At 37.5% G+C, this 18,930-nt stretch overlaps 1 protein-coding gene across 2 annotated transcripts in view; it reads right to left on the bottom strand.

Annotated features, from left to right (window-relative positions):
- Nucleotides 1–403: 403 nt before the first annotated feature.
- ANAPC10 (anaphase promoting complex subunit 10) overlaps nt 404–18,930 on the bottom strand; it is an 83,008-nt gene continuing 64,481 nt past the window's right edge. For both annotated transcript variants that reach the window (XM_070474807.1, XM_070474806.1), the window contains exon 5: nt 404–713. In XM_070474807.1, coding sequence (XP_070330908.1) covers nt 483–713 — 231 coding nt within the window. In that variant the 3' untranslated portion in view covers nt 404–482. The remainder of the gene's footprint in view (nt 714–18,930) is intronic.

Here is an 18,930-nt window from a genome sequence, read left to right as displayed (position 1 = left end):
CGAACCGACCGAATAAACAAACTAAAACAGTCTTTTAAAGGCCTAGCATTAATAGAAGACATTCCTCTGGATACAGAAAACTAATAATAATTTTGACTTAGTAAAGATAATATCTACTGATAAAACATAGTTTTGTTCCCAAACATGCAATCCATCATTACCCTAATGCATGATCACTATATGAAATAATTACCTAGTTAGTAAAAATACTTGTGTATATCTTAAAATTTTGCAGTTCAATTGGTTTTCTTTTGGTATAAGGAAAATTAGATGATTAGTTCAAGTTCATTTTTAATAATTATAAAATATGTGAGCCTTATTATATGTTAAAGAAAATAAAGATATTATGACCCAAAATGTATTTATTAAAGTTACAATAAAATACTTTTCAATGCATACCAAATTGCAAAATAATTAATTTATTTTTCAGTAAAGATACCAGATTTAATACGTACTGATGTTTAATGGCTTTTGCTCTAAGGTCACCTTACTGAGCGGTACATCATGAAATCAATAGTTGTACATCTAGGAAACTTGCCAATGGAGCTCTCCTCCACTGGCGTGTATATTTTAATCTGCCTCATGTGGGTGTCTCTTCCATTTTGGTGATTGGCCAGAACAGCAATCTGTATCATGAATGTGCGAGTTGGCTTCTTATGATTATCAGTTAAGGGAACGTGAATCCAGCCACTTGGTTCCACCAATTCAAGTTGCTGCCAAGAAAAGAAGAGTCAGATTATGTTTTCACCCAACAAACATAATTTATTATAATGAATGCATTCTAAAGTTGACTTATAATTAACATTTTTCTCACTGAGAACATGACAATATAATAAACATTACCAGTTATTTGGTACTTTTGGCATGGTCCACGTTTTTACAGTTGTTAATAAGCACCTACATGTACCATCTTAGTTGACAAAATAAAAATAGAATTATTTGCAATTTCGTATTTAATGAAACTCATATAACATACAAGTTTAGATTTAGACATGTATAGATGTATAGGGCCAATGCAAAACCATGCTGATACAAGAAAGAAAAGACTCTAAATGCTTAGAACATAATGCTTCTGGTATATTTTATTTCAAGAACCATGTCTAATACATCCAAATTCACCTAACAATAAATCAGATTCTATATAAACTACAAGAATATCAAAAGAAAATCAGTCATTGCATAAGCATCAAACAAAGCTTTTTTTCTTGGAAAACAGTAAGTCATTTACCTAGTCTGAATGACAATCTAAACCTAAAATCTAGATTTTTAAAATGTTTTTCCAGATAAACTTTAAAAATTTTTCATTTTATTTTAACCAAGAGTCTAAACTATCCTTCCTTAACAAGAGAAGAAAAATCATAATTAAAAAAATAAACCTAAGTTTTAAAAAATTTTCCTGAAGTTATGAACTAGCTTTTAAAAGATAAACACTGATTTTTAAAAATTATCTCAGTTATTGAATGGGCTTCCCTTGTGGCTCAGCTGGTAAAGAATCTGCCTGCAATGTGGGAGAGCTGGGTTCGATCCCTGGGTTGAATACATATGAAAGATATGCATTACAGATAATACATGATATTATTACAGATAATACTTATTAATCCAGCCCAATAGCAATGAATATCGAAGAAACTCAATCCTGATTCCATGAGTTACCCTAGAAAAACTATGAAGTGAACACCACTGTATCTTCTTTTCCTTCTCTCCCTTCTTTTCTTTCTTCTCTTTGTTTCTTTCATCTTTCTTTTCATTTTTTATGAAGGAGGGTGAGTAGACAAAAGGAGAGTTGGGCAAGAAACAGAGAATTGGCATCTTAAAAAAGGTAGTTATTTTTAAGATGGAATAATTTCTTTCTTTTAATTTTAAAATATAAGAATAAATGAATCCCTACCCTTCATGGTATTTTCAGCCAGTTGCTTTCTATAAACTTCCATTAGCACTAACTCAAAATAGCTGAGTTACAGATAAGATATACCTGGTTTCTATGACTAACCTTTTAATTATTCAGGCAGTAAATATTGTATACTTATGATAAAAGTACAGTTACGCACAAAAAAAAAACTAAGGCCTTATTTCAAATCTTTTAATAAAGCCTTAGAGGCAGACAAAGACAGACAGGCTTTCTGGTTTCATTCAGTTTTTTCATGTATAAAGTAAAGGGATTGGACAAGTTTTCATCCAATGTCCCTTTCAGCTCTGACATCCAATGATTCTAAATAAAAGGAGAAAGATGTGGTAGGAAGAATAATGGGCCCCTAGGGATGTCCATGTCCTTCCCCAAGTTCCCTGAATATGTTAACTAACATGGCAAAATGATTTTGCAGATGTGATTAAGTTAAAGACCTGGGGATGGAAAGATTATCCTGGATTACCTGGGTAGGTGCAATGTAATCACAGGGTCATTGTAAGAGGAAAGCCAAGAGAGACTGAAAAGGAGATGTGACGCTGGAAGCAAAGACTGAGTGATGCAACCACAAGCCAAGGAATGTTGGAAGCCTCTAAAAGATGGAACAAGCAATGAACAGTTCTCCCTTACAATCTCCAGAAAAGAATCCACCTTGCTGACACCTGATTTTAATCCATTAGGTCCATTCTGGAGTTCTGACTTTCAGAACTGTAAGATAATAACTGTGTGTTGTTTTAAGTGTGTGGTTATATGCTACAGCAACAATAGGAAACTACTATAATGGGACACCCATAGGAGTTCAGAGGAGGGGAAAAGTACTTCTGGCTAGAATAATCTACTTTCCAGGTAAGTATGCAATAATGAATCTCAATAATGACCAAAAGGTAAAACTAAGATTCTGTTCAACTCCTCACTGTTGTTGTTTAGTTACTAAGTTGGGTCCAACACTGCGATCCCAGGGACTTAGCTCTCCAGGCTTCCCTGTATTTCACCATCTCCCAGAGTCTGCTCAAACTCACATCCATTGAGTTGGTGATGCCAACTAACCACCTCATCCTCTGTCACTTCCTTCTCCTCCTGCCCTCAATATTTCCCACCATCAGGGTCTTGTCCAAGAAGTCAGGTATTCACATCAGGTGGTCAAGTATGGGAGCTTCAGCATCAGTCCTTCCAATGAATATTCAGGGTTGATTTCCTTTAAGGTAGACTTGTTTGATCTCATTGCTGTCCAAGGGCTCACAAGAGTCTTCTCTATCACCACAATTCAAAAGCATCAATTCTTTGGCTCTCAGCCATATATATGGCCCAACTCTCACATCTATACATGACTACTGGAAACGCCATAGCTTTGACCATATGAACCTCTGTTGGCAAAGTGATGTCTCTGCTTTTTAATACCCTGTCTAGGTTTGTCATATCTTTTCTTCCAAGGAGCAAGTGTCTTTTGATTTCATGGCTGCAGTCACCATCCACAGTGATTTTTGAGCCCAAGAAAATAAAATCTGACATTGCTTCCACTTTTCCCCCTTCTATTTGCCATGAAGTTATGGGACCAGACACTATAATCTTAGTTTTTTAAATGTTGGATTTTAAGTCAGCTTTTTCACTCTCCTCTTTTACCTTCATCAAGAGGCTCTTTAGCGCCTCTTCACTTTCTCCCATAAGGGTGGTATCATTTGCATATCTGAGGTTACTAATATTTCTCCCATCAACCTTGATTCCAGCTTGTGATTCATCCAGCCTGGCATTTCACATGATGTACTCTGCATATAAGCTAAATAAGCAGGAGGACGATATACAGCCTTGACATTCTCCTTTCCCAATTTTGCCAATCTGTTGTTCTATGTCTGGTTCTAACTGTTGCTTCTTGACCTGCATACAAGTCTCTAGGGGGACAGGGAAGGTGGTCTGATATTCTCATCTCTTTAAGAATTTTCCAGTTTGTTGTGGTTCACACAGTCAAAGACTTTAGCATAGTCAACGAAGCAGATGTTTTTCTGAAATTTCCTTGTTTTCTCTATGAGCCAACAAATGTTAGCAATTTGATCTCTGGTTCCTCTGCCTTTTCTAAACCCAGCTTGTACATTTGGAAGTTCTTGGTTCACGTATTGTTACAGCCTAGCTTGAAGGATTTTTAGCATTACTTGCTAGCATGTGAAATGAACACAATGGTACACAAAAGTCTGAGCATTCTTTGGCACTGCCCTTCTTTGGGATTGGAATGAAAACTGACCTTTTCCAGTCCTGTGGCCACTGCTGAGTTTTCCAAATTTGCTGACATGTTGAGACATACTGAGAGCAGCACTTTAATAGCATCATGTTTTGAATAAATTGAACCAAATTAATTATCTATCTACTTCTACTTCTGATAGACTATCTACTTCTGAGAGACTCAATGCTACTATTAAGAGTATTTTTTAAATGCTTCACTGTAATGGAAGTTATACTAAGATTCTGTAGTGTATAATTTGGGGCATGATATGTACAGAATTGTAAATGTAGTAAATTATTCAATAAATATTATTAGTATATTATTTCTTCAGAACATAAGAAAATTACTGATCTCAGTCACTAAAAGTATATTACAAAGTATATATAGCTATTAACATCTCTCAAATAGCTTCACAATCAACTACATTGCCTGAGAGTCATAAAAAACAACTCATGTGTCTACTTCAGTTCTGCTGTACCCTGTTGAAACTTCTCAGTCATCTCCAAAGAGTTATTATTCTGATCCTGCCACATTTTAACTTATTTCATGGATTAAACAAAAACTCAAATATGTGTAGTAGATATAATTTTAATGCCTTTTTTATAATAATGATTAAAAAGCTAATATATTTTAAGTGAAAAATATTTAACTAATTTTTGTTATTTTTAAACAGAAAATTAATAAAAGATAAAATTTTGCCAATTTAACTTCCTTCTTTTCCCCATTTCTAATTTGGACCTCAATAAATAAAATTTATATCACCATTAAAATGCAAATTTTTCTATATTCCTCTTCATTCTCTCTTCTTACCACCTCCCCTTTTGGCTCTTTTGCTATATATACCCTCACTCAACATTTTTTTATTGGCTAGATACCCCCAATTCTGCTAACTATAGATGTAGGGCAGGGGTTGGCAAACTTCTCTTATGAAGAGTTTCTCTCAAGGGATCTCTCAGCCTGACTCCAAGATCTTCTGCTTCCTATCAGCAACCTCTAAGTCACTAGCTCTACGCTGGCTCTGATTTATTTCAGGATATCCTCTAAGGATATGTTGATTTAAAGGATTAACTCCACCATAAACAAAGCTTACCTTAAAAAGGACAAAAAAGAAAAAGAAGAAATCATTTGTTAACAAAAATCTCATCAAATATCACATACAAAGCTGCTCATGTGTCGTTTCCTATTGCTAATCACATATCCCTGGAAAATAAATGAGACAAGGGACAATGACTTGAAAGTTGCTTCAAGAAAGCTGCCCTCTGCTCTCCTCTCTCCCCACCTTGTGCTCCTTCATTAACCATAGCTGTGAGTTGATAAAATTCTACAGACTCTCAATAGGAGAACTGTTATACATGAAGCAGCAGATTCTGGCATTTTAACCATCCTTTCACTTCGGAAGGAATACAACCAGTTAACTGCAATGATGACCTACTTGTAGAGAAAGAAAATCTAGTAGGATCCAAGAGAAACTTCAGAAGTTCCAAATTTGTTGAAAGTAAGGATACCACAAAGGCAGCTTAACAAGAAAGACAGAATCCAACTAAAAGAGCTCACTATAGAAAGCAAGCTCTTTGACCCTAGTGAAGAAGGTGACCCCACCTAAGAAAGTCACCCTGAGGTCAAAATCAGTCACTCTGCTACAGAGGATCAAGACATTAATTCTGGACTTGTAAGTCGGAAAGACTTTTTATATAGAGACATCTCCTCCAGAAAGAGCTCCTGGAGAGTTAAACTTATACAGTTTTTGACAGTATAAATCTTAAAGTTACCTGTTTGGGAAACAACAACAAAAAAAGAGAGGCCTAACAGAAAGATAAGAACTAGATAAACTGTTCTACTAATCTACAGGAACAATTCTGAATTAAATTTGAAGTGAATGTCAAAAACAATAATTTCATCAAAAGCCCAAAATGGTGAAGAAATGTTAAGAAATTGCAGAAAATCTCTGGAGGACAAGAACAAGTAAGCCAGACTTAAGTATCACTGAAAAGAAAAACAGATAAGGTGAGTACTAGGGAGGCAATGGACACCATGATGGCTATAGCTGACACTGCTATACGATACCTCATAAAGTTGTTAAGAGAGTAGGTCCTAAGAGTTCTTATCACAAGGAGAATTTTTTTCTTCTTTTCATTATCTGATGATGGATGTTAACTAAACCTATTGTGAATAAGTAAATCACACCATCATGTTGTACACCTTAAACTTACACAGTGATGTATCTCAATTATTTCTCAATAAAATTAGAAAAAATAAAAATGTTCTCTCAAAGAAAAGAAAAACAGCAAATATATAACAACCTACACACACATAATCAATTCATTGGAAAAGACCCTGATGCTGGGAAAGATTGAAGGCAAAAGGAGAAGAGGGTAGCAGAGGATGAAATGGTTGGACAGCATCACTGACTCAATGGACAAGAACTTGGGTGAATTCCGGGAGATGGGGAAGGACAGGGTGACCCAGCGTGCTGTAGTCCAATGGGTTGCAAAGAGTCGGATATGACTTAGTGACTGAACAACAACATACACGCAGAATAAAATTATGACTGAGCTTTGTAAAAAGAGAAAAGTCTTTTCCATGTAATGAATAATCAAGAAATGATAGCAAGAGATAAAAATATGTAGTGCTGTGAAAAGGACATCAGACCAGGTGTCAAAAGAAAACCAAGATTTTAATTTCACATCTACTCTTGACTTTAAGCAAATAACCTCTCCTTGGTAAACCTTTACTTCTCCATCTATCAGGATGAATGATATAAAATCATCATTTTTGCAAATCATCAATAAAATTAGGATAATTTTATTCCCATAAAATTTTATGCTTTCCTCATAGGCATGTTTTATTGCTAAATCCACATAATTCTTTTCACTTGAAACTTTCTTTTCCTTTCTACATAATTTGATGCACCCTCTTTATTGAAATGTTCTCTTCTCTTCTTCCTCCTACCTTTCTCATCTCCTTTCTCTCTCTGGACAGTCCTCTTTCTGTTCTTTAAACACTGCATTCCTCATAGTTCCGTCCGAAAACTGGTCTCATAATACAGAGTTTAATCTATACAACTGTCCTAGACGACTACATCCAGACCCATGATTTCAGGTGCTTTAAATGGCAATATGCTGATGATTCAAAATTTTATATCTCTTTTTTAAGAGGCAACCTCTAAAGGTGCTAGCAAAGGACAGGGTTATCTATGGAAGGCAAGGCAAGGTAAGGCAGAAAGATTCCATGATAGAGGACACAGCCAGAGCAGTTCTGAATGCAAACACATCTCTAAATATATCTCTTTTAAATTTAAGAGACTGGAGTAGTTTGAGGAAGACAGTGTTCCTACTGACAATAACTACAGGCAAATCTCTTTAAATCATCATTTTAGAGTTGTCAGAGAACCGCTAAAACAAAGAGGACTACAGCAGGCCACAGTCTGGGAAGGGGAGAACCGCAGGGAGGTAACTTGTCTTTCTGTACTCACTTGAACCAAGGGGGTGTTTATCGATTCTAGGACAAGGTGAGATGTTACAAATCATGGTTTGGCCCAGATAAAGAGGTGCTTCTTGAAACACATGGAACTATGACTAGTGTGGTCTTTCAGAAAAGACATACTTAGAAACCTCAAGATCTTTAAGCACACAGCCTATTTTCCCCTCAAAATATCTGCCACATTGTGAAGTTATTTGGAACAGGAAAGTGAATGGGTAAGCAAGGGTCTCTCAAAAGAAGAGCAGAGTGTCTGGCAATCTCTGAGGGCTGAGAACTACGTTTTAAACAGCACAAAGAAGCAGGTCAAATTAATTTCACTTTACTATATCCAGAATATCATTTCAACATGTGATCTAGGTAAAAAGTTACTGAGCTATTTCACATACTTTTTTTTGGTACCAAATCGCTAAAATCTGACATTTTACACTTATACCATACATATCTCAAGACTAGCCAAAAGCCACATGTGGCTGAACTGCACAGATCTAGATCCTAGCCTAGCAATCAATCAAAAAAATCATTACTATTATTAACCAAGCTAAGAAGAGGGAATGATGAATAAGTGAAATTATAATTTCATCTAAGAATTAAGAATATACTTTTAAAATAGAAATGGTAGAGTTGAAAATAAAATAGCTGAAATTAAGAATTTATCAGATTGACTCAACAGATTATATGTATATATAAATATATATATATATATATTTATACACACACACACACACACACACACACACACACACATATCAGAAGACAAAGTTGACAGGCTCCTTGAAAAATACAACTTATCAAAAATAACAAAAAGAAGACATGGAAAATCTGAATAGAACTGTACCTATTAGAAAAAACTGCCTTGTAATTTAAACTTCATCACAAAACTCCAGGTCCAGATGGCATTACCATTCAACTCTTCCAAATATTTAACAAAGAAATGGTATCAACTCTGCACAAATGCTTAGAGAATAGAAAAGGGAGGGATATTTTTTAAAAAAATTTATGAGGCCAGAACAACTTTGGTTCCAACAAGTTGTTCTTGCCTCATAAAAACATTTAAAAAATATCTCTCCCTTAAGAAAAAATAATTACAGACCACTTTTTCTTATGAAATGTAAGAAAATCTAAAACAAAAGAGAAGCAAGTCCAACTAAGTGGAGTTTAGTACAGGTAGGCAAAGTTGGGTTATCACTTAAAAATTAATCAATGTAATTGAGTTTTATTAATAGAAAAAAGAGAGAAACTCACTATAATCATTGTCAGACACAACAAAGGTATTTGAAAAATTCAATATCCATTTATGACTTTAACTTTTAGCAAATAGGAACAGAATTCAGTCTCTTTAATATGAAAGGGCATCTTTCAAACAAATAACCTACCCTACTCATCATATAGAATGGAGAAATATTAAAAACTTTTCTAAAGAGATTATAAAAAGACGATCATCCACTCTGACCCCTTCTATTTAACATTGTACTGGAGGTCATAAACAGTACAATGATGCAAGGAAAATGGAAGGGAACAGAGGAGAGAGGGACAAAAGGAAAGGGAGAAGATGAATAGGATTGGAAGGGAAGAAAAAATACTATTACGTAAATCATATGACTGCACATCTAGAAAATTAAGAAAGAATCTATAAACTATTAGAATTAATAAAATTAGAATTAATAAAGCAAGGCCACTAGACATAAGGTCAACATAAGTTATAACTGCAACAGTGCAGAATTCGTGCAAAGACAGACTAACAAACCAACAGAGCGGAGTTCAGGAACAAACCCACAAATTTACAAGACATCTGATTTTTGTCAAAGATGACACTCACTGGTGCAGTACGGAAAAGATAAACAAAAAGAAGAAATAGAAGGTTTAAAATCCATGACAAAACTATGTATATTTTTGTTATACATAAGTCTGTTATTTATGCAAGTTTCTTCAAGCAATGATGCTAGGTGAACTGGATTTCCATTTTGGGGGAAAAATAATAATCCTGATTTCTTCACTTCTCACCATAAACAAAAATCAGTTTCAGATGAATTTGAATTTAAACGTCAAAGTCAAAAACTAAAGCTTCCAAAAGAAAATAAAATATCTTTCTAACTCTGGATTAGGTAAAATTTTCTTAAACAGGACACAAAAAGCATCAATCAACAAATAGTGGTCAACTATTTCAGAATTAAGAACTTCTATTCATCAAAAGATATAATTAAGAGTGTGGAAAAAACAAGTCACAGATTGGGAAATATGCCTATGCCTACGTGTAGAAAAGGAATCCTATCTTAACTATTTAAAGAACTACTACAAATCAAAGAGATATACACCCAACAGAAATGCATATATATATTCAACAGTGTGTACACAAAAATATTCACAGGAGCTCCAGCTAGCCAAACCACCCAAATACATACCAACAGCCAAATGAATATGTTGGAGTATATTCACAAAACATAATGTTCTACAGGAAAGAAAACGAATGATCTATAGCTACCCAAATATACAGATGACTCTTAAAAACATGCTGAATAAAACAAACAAAGTTAGTCACTCAGTCGCGTCTGGTTCCTCTGTCCATGGGATTCTCCAGGCAAAAATACTGGAATGGGTAGCCATTCCCTTCTCCAGGGGATCTTTCCAACCCAGGGATCAAACCCGGGTCTCCTGCACTACAGGCAGACTCTTAACCATCTGAGCTACCAGGGAAACCCAAGCAAAAACAAGCCAGACCCAAAAGAGTATATACAAAATATGATGCCATCTCCTGACGGAAACACTGAAAGATGAAAACAGAAAAACAGATTTTTTAAAAAATCCAGGTGAAAGTAATCCATATTGTCAGAATAATGATTGACCTTGAGAGCGCATAAGAAAGCATAAGAAGGAATTCTGGGTTTTTATTGGCTGCTGATTATATAGATTTCTTTAATTCATGAAAATTCAGTGAGCCTTTCACACGATATGTGGACTTTTTGTATCCATGTAAAGATAAAAAGTTAAAAAAAAAAAAAGGCCCAGAGCTTTCTGCTCTGTCATACTACTCGGTTGTCAATGATCTCTGCAGCAGCTGCAAGCATCATGTTCTCACACACCAAATGTCCAAAAAGGCTTTCTCCTGTTTTAATTATAGAGGAAAATGTTTTCCTGAAGCTATCAGATTTCCCATTGGCCATTTCTGGATCACATGCCTTTCTGCACTAACTGCAAGGGAAGCTGGAAATGGAGTATCAGGCATTTTCCGTCTTTACTGTGGGAAGTGGTCTCTCTGGGCACGGAAAGGAGATGGAGGCACGTGGCACAGGTAATCAGCAATACCTGCTGCCCAGGACTGTTACTAGAGATCTGTCAACCAGTTTTGCCAGGGCTGCTTCTGTCCTCCTCCAGTCTAAGCTCAGATTAGCAGCAGGGTCATCAGGCAAAGACGTAAACCTGGAAAAGCTTTCACAAGTCTCATCACAGTTAAGAACAAACCCACGGCCCTTAGCACTGCTGACAAAGCCCTGCGTGACCCAGTCTCTGCCTATCCCCTCTGCCCCGTGCTGCATGGCCCCGGACCCACGTTGTAGCCATACAACCTGCAGCAGGGCAAAAGCAAGTTTACACTGTGCAGGAAACCGGCTCTGAAAACATCCCAAAGATCCCGAGAGGCCAAAGGGACACTGCCTACATGTCATCTAAAACGGGTCAAGTCTTGGATATGCTCTGGTTTAGTGAATTATTTTTATACTTTTAAATATAAGAATAATACAAGAAATTTTGGTCTGTCACATGAGAGCCTGCTCCCCCGAACTCTAACTTTTCTTTAAGTCTGAAGTTCAGTAACTACACAACCTTTCACCAAGATTTTGTTCCATTTTCAAAGCCTTAGCACTCATGGTTAATATGAACAACTATTCTCAATTTATGGCCCTCTACTTTTCTTTTCTTTTTTTTTCATTTATTTTCACTAGTTGGAGGCCAATTACTTCACAATATTGTAGTGGTTCCTGTCATACCTGACATGAATCAGCCATGGGTTTACATGGCCCTCTACTTTTCAATCCCCACACTCTATTCCTTAAATGCTAACTGTAGATTCCAATTAGGTTTATATCTTTTTTCACATCTCTCCTGATACGAGAAAACACACAAGTATACAAACACATATACAAAGTACTTTTAAACTTTCCAAAGAGGATATTTAAATGCCATCATACTACCACTAGAATCTAGTAGACTCTGTTCATCAATCAACAAAGTGTGGACTTAACTGTGTCCTGGATTACTGGAAACTGTGATTGGTGCAGTAAAAGGAAATTATCAATTTATTGGAAATTTATTTATGTTCAGGAGCTATATCTAGTCATCCATTATTTCTTATGCATATACCATTTTGATGAATATAATTTATAAATGCCTTGCAAAATAGTTTAGGAAATAATAGAGTCCCAGACACCAACAAAAATGACAGCTAAAGAATTTGAAAAATGTATAAATCCACAGAAGCAGGCAGAACGGGAGAGGTCATGAAGCATGGTGCACTGTACCCTAATATCTCTGAAATTGAAAGCACTAGGTCGTTCTGAAGGTAGGAGGGTCAGGTTTGGTTAAAAATAAACAAGTATGCAAACATGAAAACAAGTTATCCAATTAGCAAACAGTTTGATGTCAATATTCTCACCAGTCCCTAGCTTAAGCAGGCAGGTGACCTTCCCTTTCCTACTCCCATAGAAAACTAAAGTTCATATTATCTGTACAGGTTAAAGAAGGGAGGATCTAGATTGAGGTAAAACAAGACAAGATGGCAGCATATTATTATTATTTCTTTAATGGAGTGAACGTCTAGACACTTAACAGTGAACTTCAGCTCTCTTCATCTTGCTCAGCTACAGGGCTGCTGACTCCCAGGCAGATCATCTTGGAGCCCCTTCCACATCCCACCTCCTATCTTCCACCCTGTGCCTCTAGGCCAGAGAATGAATTACTATTTTCTGGAAAAAAAATAAGACCATAAGAAAAAGAGAAAAGCGAAAAAAGAACAAATCCGTAAGATGAGAGGTACACACAGTGATGTGAGTGTCCCCAGTTTAATAAATATTTATTGAGTGCCTATTTTGTGCTAGGCACTATTCCAGGTGGTTGGAAGATATCAGTGAAAATAAAAATAATAACAAAATCTCTGCTCTTGTGGAGCCAATACTCTACTGAGGGAAGACAGAAAATGAATAACAAATATAATAAATAAGGTATTATATAATATATTAGGTAATAAAAGTGCTCTGAGGGGAAAAAAGCTTTACGGAAAATACAGAGCAGGAAAAGAAGGATCAGAAGCACCAGAGGGCAGGTGTGCGCAGTTTTAAATAAGATGGTCACAATAGGCCTCATTGAGAAGGTGGCCTGTGTGCAAAGAGGTGAGGGTACCAGCCTGACCACACTGCTGTAAGGTCTGGCAAGCATCAAATTCCATCATGAGCAGAAAACTGCTCCCTAACTGCTAATTTGCGCCTCACTCCTAGGCTATGAGAAAACAGCCAAGACTCTCCATGCGTGTAAAAAAAAAAAAAAAAAGAATGAAAAAGAAAATAAAAAAAAGCAGAAATTGAAAAAAGCAAAAACAAAAAAGGAGATCTGAAGAGAAGCAATAAAGGGAGGACAAGAAATTTAAAAACAAAGCAAAGCTTTATTAATATCTTCAGCTTCATAAAGGAAAGCATCCTTAAAACAAGAATAAAATGCTATTTTATAAAAGACCAAGAAGCAAAAATAGGTCTTAGAAATATACATATACATTGTTGTTTGGTCACTCAGTCGTGTCCGACTCTCTGTGACCCCATGAACTGCAGCAGGCCAGGCTTCCCCATCCTTTACCATCTCCCCGAGTTTGCTCAAACTGGTGTCCACTGAGTCAGTAATGCCATCTCCAACCATCTCATCTTCTGTCACCCCCTTCTTCTCTTGGCCTCAATCTTCCCAGCATCAGGATCTTTTTCAATGAATCAGTTCTTTGCATGCATGCACCTGTGTATGTGTGTGCATATATACATATGTATATATGTATGTGTATATGTATGTGTGTGTGTATATACATATACACATACAGGGTTTCCATGGTGGCTCAGACAGTAAAGAAGCTGCTTGCAATGTAGGAGACCCAGGTTTGATCCCTGGTTCTGGAGGATCCCCTGGAGAAGAATAAATGGCAACCCATTCCAGTACTCTTGCCTTGGAAATCCCACAAACAGAGGAGCCTGGAGGGCTATAGTCCATGGAGTCGCAAAGAGTCGGACACGACTGAGCAACTAAAACACGCGTGCGCATTTAATTATACAAAGTTAAATGAACTGCTTGGAATTTGAGAAAACAAAAGAGAAAGAAAATAAGAAAATCAGTGGCTCAATGCAGGAAGAATCAGTGCTAACAAATGTGAATTCAGAAATAGAAAACACAGAGGAAAAATATGAAGGAACATAAGAGCACTTCTCAGAACTAAAGGACAGGTGTTTCCACACTGATGCGAACCACAAACACTCAGTAAGATGAAGAACACACACACACATACACACCCCATGGCAGAACCATCATAAAATTTCTGAACATCAAAGGTACGGCAATTTTAAAAGCCTCTACAGAGAAAAACAGGTCACAGGCAAAGCATCAGAAATCAAAAGTGGCATTGTATTTCTCAACATTTATACAGAAAACTATGAGGCAATGGAGAATGTGCTTAAAATTTTGATGAAAAATTATTTCCAAACAAGAATTCCATACCCAGCCAAATCATCCCTCGAGGGTGAGATTAAAATAAAGTTTTCAGTCATGCAAGGTTTCAACAGTTTTACCTCCCATATGGAGGATACATTTCACCAAAAGAGGAAGAAAGTCAAGAAAAGTGAAGACCTGGGATCCAAGGAACAAGGAATCTACCAAACAAGAAGATGAAGGAAATTCCCAAGATGATGTTGAAGGGATGTCTTAAGAAGAGAGTTGTTTGTCCAAGTCCTCTGAACAGACACCAAGACAGAAACAGATATACAAGAAATTTATTAAAGGAAACATCTGTGAGAGAAAGTGGGGAGGGAGCCAGGGAAGGCCTGAAGAGCTGTTAGCCAGCAGAGCAGGTCTGAGCCCAGGAGGAGGAGATGGGGGAAGGAGGAGGGTGGGGTGGGCGTGTGATACTGCAGGGCAGTTCTAGTGCACATCTGGCACGGCTGTCAAGCAGTCCTTAAACCACGGCCGCCTGTCAGAGGACTCCAGGATACCCAGGAATGAGCCTCAGTGAGCGCCCCTGCTGTGCTCACTCTGGGTGGGGCATTAACGGGGGGCTGGGTACGGAACAGCAGCAGCTGGGGCCGTCAGTCAGAGATCTAAGAGAAACGGTCTCAAGGCTGCCCCGGTGGCTCTCTAGCAGGCCAGCTGTGCTAACCTAAACTGCATTTTCTGGAATTCCCTTCCTGGCATGTGTCTGGTTAGGTGAGACATGAGAGAGATTTTCATGGAAGGTTTCGACAGCAGGACTGAAGCAGCATCCATTCTGCACTTGGAGGTAGGTGAGTCTACAGGTTTTGTAGATCATCAAACTAGGGAACCACGTAAGTTGTCACTACATGCTGACACACTCCGCTGTCATGGGTCAGCAGCCAGGCCTACAACTGCTGCATCTTCCCCAAGTCCTCATGTGGATTCTCTGCCTCCCAATATGAGTGTGTGTCTGCTCCATGACAAAGGGCATCACTCCTTCCACTGATGTGGATCACAGCTCCTCGAGTTGGAGTATGGGTTCCAGCTTGCCCTTGCCCTTCACTACTTTACCATCTTCACTTCTGACTTCCTGCCCTGGGGGCTTCAAGCTCTAGCATACAGATGTGAAAGCAACAGCCTTGTAGAATTTATTTAACCAACTCTTACTTGTGTAAGACAAAATCCTTCAAACAAAACTACTCTATACAACACCAGCCCTCAGACACACACACGCACACAAATAAGCATACACCAGTGCTCTGCTTCTCTGAATGAACGTCCACTGACTGACACATGGACACAGCAGCCAGGCTGAAGGTACAGCAGGGATGCTTACATGAAAAGAAAAAAAAATGTGAAACTGAGAGAGGATGTATGACTGTTCCAGAAGTTTTTGAAAGATCTGTCAGAGAACTTAGGGATATAGCAATATTGCTGATAACATTCTTAAAATTCAGGGAAAAAAATGAGGCAATCATTAATTCTACAAAAATAATGATTTAATTTGACTAATGTGGTCATGACAGTGAAAACGTGTATAATGATTTAGTAAATAGCAAGAAAAGCTACACTAGGAAAATAAAGAGAAGCTTTTGAGAGAAGAAATAGGATTACAGGGCTAAATCCTAATACTGCACAGTAGGAACCTGCCTGCCAACGCAGGAGACACAAGAGATGCAAGTTCGATTCCTGGGTCAGGAAGATCCCCTGCAGGAGGAAATGGCAACCCACTCCAGTATTCTTGCCTGAAAATGTCCATGGACAGAGGAAGCTGGTGGGCTGCAGTCCACGGGCTTGCAGAGTCAGACATGACTGAGCACCTGAACACAGCACAAGACATCATCAGATCACATCTTTACAGATATGTACACACACATCTACATGCAGGACTGCACATATGTCATTTAGAAATATGAAAGCAAATACCAGAAAGAACTCCCCCAAACGGCTAAACTAGCTCAGAGTAAGGGAAGTATTCCTGAGGAGTAGGATGAAGGTGTGGGGTAGAGACAGAAGTGCTGTTCTTGTAAGTGCTGTTGTGGTCCTTTCAGACTTTTAACTTGTACACATATTTTACTGTAGCAACAATTAACTTAAAACTTAAAAAATAAAACTTAAGATCATCTGTAGTATAACTGAAAATTAAAGAATAAGACTGATCAAGCTGGCAAAAAAAAAAAAGGGGGGGAGGGGGAAGGGAGAAATCTGAGAATACCAAATAAACCAGTTAAGAGATCCAAAATAGATCCTAATCTATTGCTTAGGGATGCAGGCAAAGGTGGTAAAACTATTTTTTTAAAAACTAAAGAAATTATCATAAAAGGTTATGACAGTGATTACCTCTAAAAGATACGAAAAGGATGATGACAGGGATGGGAAGAGGCATACTTCAGCTTTGGGATGTTCATAAAGTTCTTTCTCTTACATTAAATAAGTTACACACACACATACACCGTATGTGGAGCTTCACTGCCGTGGGGGAGGAGGGAGTGCCAAGCACGCAACAGAGACAACCGCAGCAATGCCTGCACGCAGCTGCAGGACTTCTGCCGTACAAGGCTCAGCTTTTTCCCAGTCTTTGAGCTCCCAAGTAAATTATGAGTTGCTATTAAATGAGTGCTAAAATAAACAAATGCACATTTCATTTACATTTTACATTAGTTTATCTTTTATCCTAGAACAAAACTGAGAAACAGAATTTGTATGCATGGTAGATACGTTAAAACCTTGTGTCTGTACATCTAGCATACAAATTTAGACTTCACATATGTGAGTAATTTTTAAGGTATATCAAATTTAAAACATGTATTGTCATTCTAGCACCATCAGTCTTAATAGTAAACAAATACTCAAAACAAGGAAAGGTTAAAGATAGCCTTTAAGTATACATGGCAGAATTATATCTAAGGAGACAGGCAGTTTGATGGCTTACGGCTGGATTACAAACCACTAGAAAAGAGATGGGGGAATCAGTAATTTAAGACACCAAAGAATCACTATAAAATACTTTTCATATAAATCACTTAACCACTAAGTGAATAATTGCTTATTTAAGAAAATCCAATTGAAGTAGAAGGATACACGGAGACCCAACTACCTTTTAAAAAATAGTTCAGAGAAATACAAATATGGTATGTTCTCATGTGGAATGTAAAAATGCCAAACCCATTAAAATAGGGAATACAATGGTGGCTGCCAGGGGCTGGAGTTGAAGGAACTGGGGAGATATTGGCTAATAGGAACAAACTTTGAGCTGTCAAAACAGCTTCTGGGAACCTAATGTCCAGCATGGTGACTATAATTAACCATACTAATACACAGTTCAAAGTTGTTAACAGAGTAGATTTTAAATGTTCTTGTCCACACAGAAAATGGCAATTATGTGAGGACATGGAGGTGTTGACTGACTTTACTGGGGTAATCATTTCACAATAATACATGTATCAAATCACCACACTGTACATCACTCAATTTGTCAACAGAATTGACATACAATTCTATCTCAATAAAGCAGTAAATAAATACATAAGTAAATAGAACAAAGATGTTGAGAATCTCCATGAAGCCTTTAAAAGGTCTTTTCACAATCAAGTTGTCTTTAAAAGGACTGTTTAAAAAACTAACGCAAGACCTGTAAATAGAAGGTGATAAACTCAACAAATAATTTCTGATCGAGACATGTAAACATTTTTCCTGCAAGTATGTCACAATTCTATGGAGTTAATAACTAAAAAGTAGAATTCTGATTGCATGATAATCCTATAGACGCTTTCAGGAGATGTGGAGCTCTGAAGGGGACTGGAAAGCTAAGCAATGGGGATTATCTGGGAGTGGATGAGAGAGACATCACTAATTAAGGCTGACTCCATTCAAGTTTTCTGACTCTGTGAATCTTCCTATTCTATGAGAAAACATAACAGTTAACAGCAACTAACATGTTTGGACCACTTCAGTTCAGTTCAGTTCAGTCACTCAGTTGTGTCTGACTCTTTGCGACCGACCCCATGAACCACAGCACGCCAGGCCTCCCGGTCCATCACCAACTCCCAGAGTCCACCCAAAGCCATGTCCATTGAGTCGGTGATGCCATCCAACCATCTCATCTTCTGTCGTCCCCTTCTCCTGCCCCCAATCCCTCCCAGCATCAGGGTCTTTTCCAATGAGTCAACTCTTCGCATGAGGTGGCCAAAGTACTGGAGTTTCAGCTTCAACATCAGTCCTTTCAATGAACACCCAGGACTGATCTTTAGGATAGACTGGTTGGATCTCCTTGCTGTCCAAGAGACTCTCAAGAGTCTTCTTACAACACCACAGTTCAAAAGCATCAATTTTTCGGTGCTCAGCTTTCTTCACAGTCCAACTCTCACATTCATACATGACCACTAGAAAAACCATAGCCTTGACCAGACGGACCTTTGATGGCAAAGTAATGTCTCTACTTTTTAATATGCTGTCTAGGTTGGTCATAACTTTTCTTCCAAGGAATAAGCGTCTTTTAATTTCATGGCTGCAACCACCATCTGCAGTGATTTTGGAGCCCAAAAAAATAAAGTCTGCCACTGTTTCCACTGTTTTCCCATCTATTTGCCATGAAGTGATGGGACCAAATGCCATGATCTTAGTTTTCTGA

Source organism: Odocoileus virginianus, chromosome 12, assembly GCF_023699985.2.
Source record: "Odocoileus virginianus isolate 20LAN1187 ecotype Illinois chromosome 12, Ovbor_1.2, whole genome shotgun sequence".
Classification (NCBI taxonomy): domain Eukaryota; kingdom Metazoa; phylum Chordata; class Mammalia; order Artiodactyla; family Cervidae; genus Odocoileus; species Odocoileus virginianus.
Note: the sequence above shows the minus strand (reverse complement) of the source record. Positions and strands in the feature narration are given on the sequence as shown.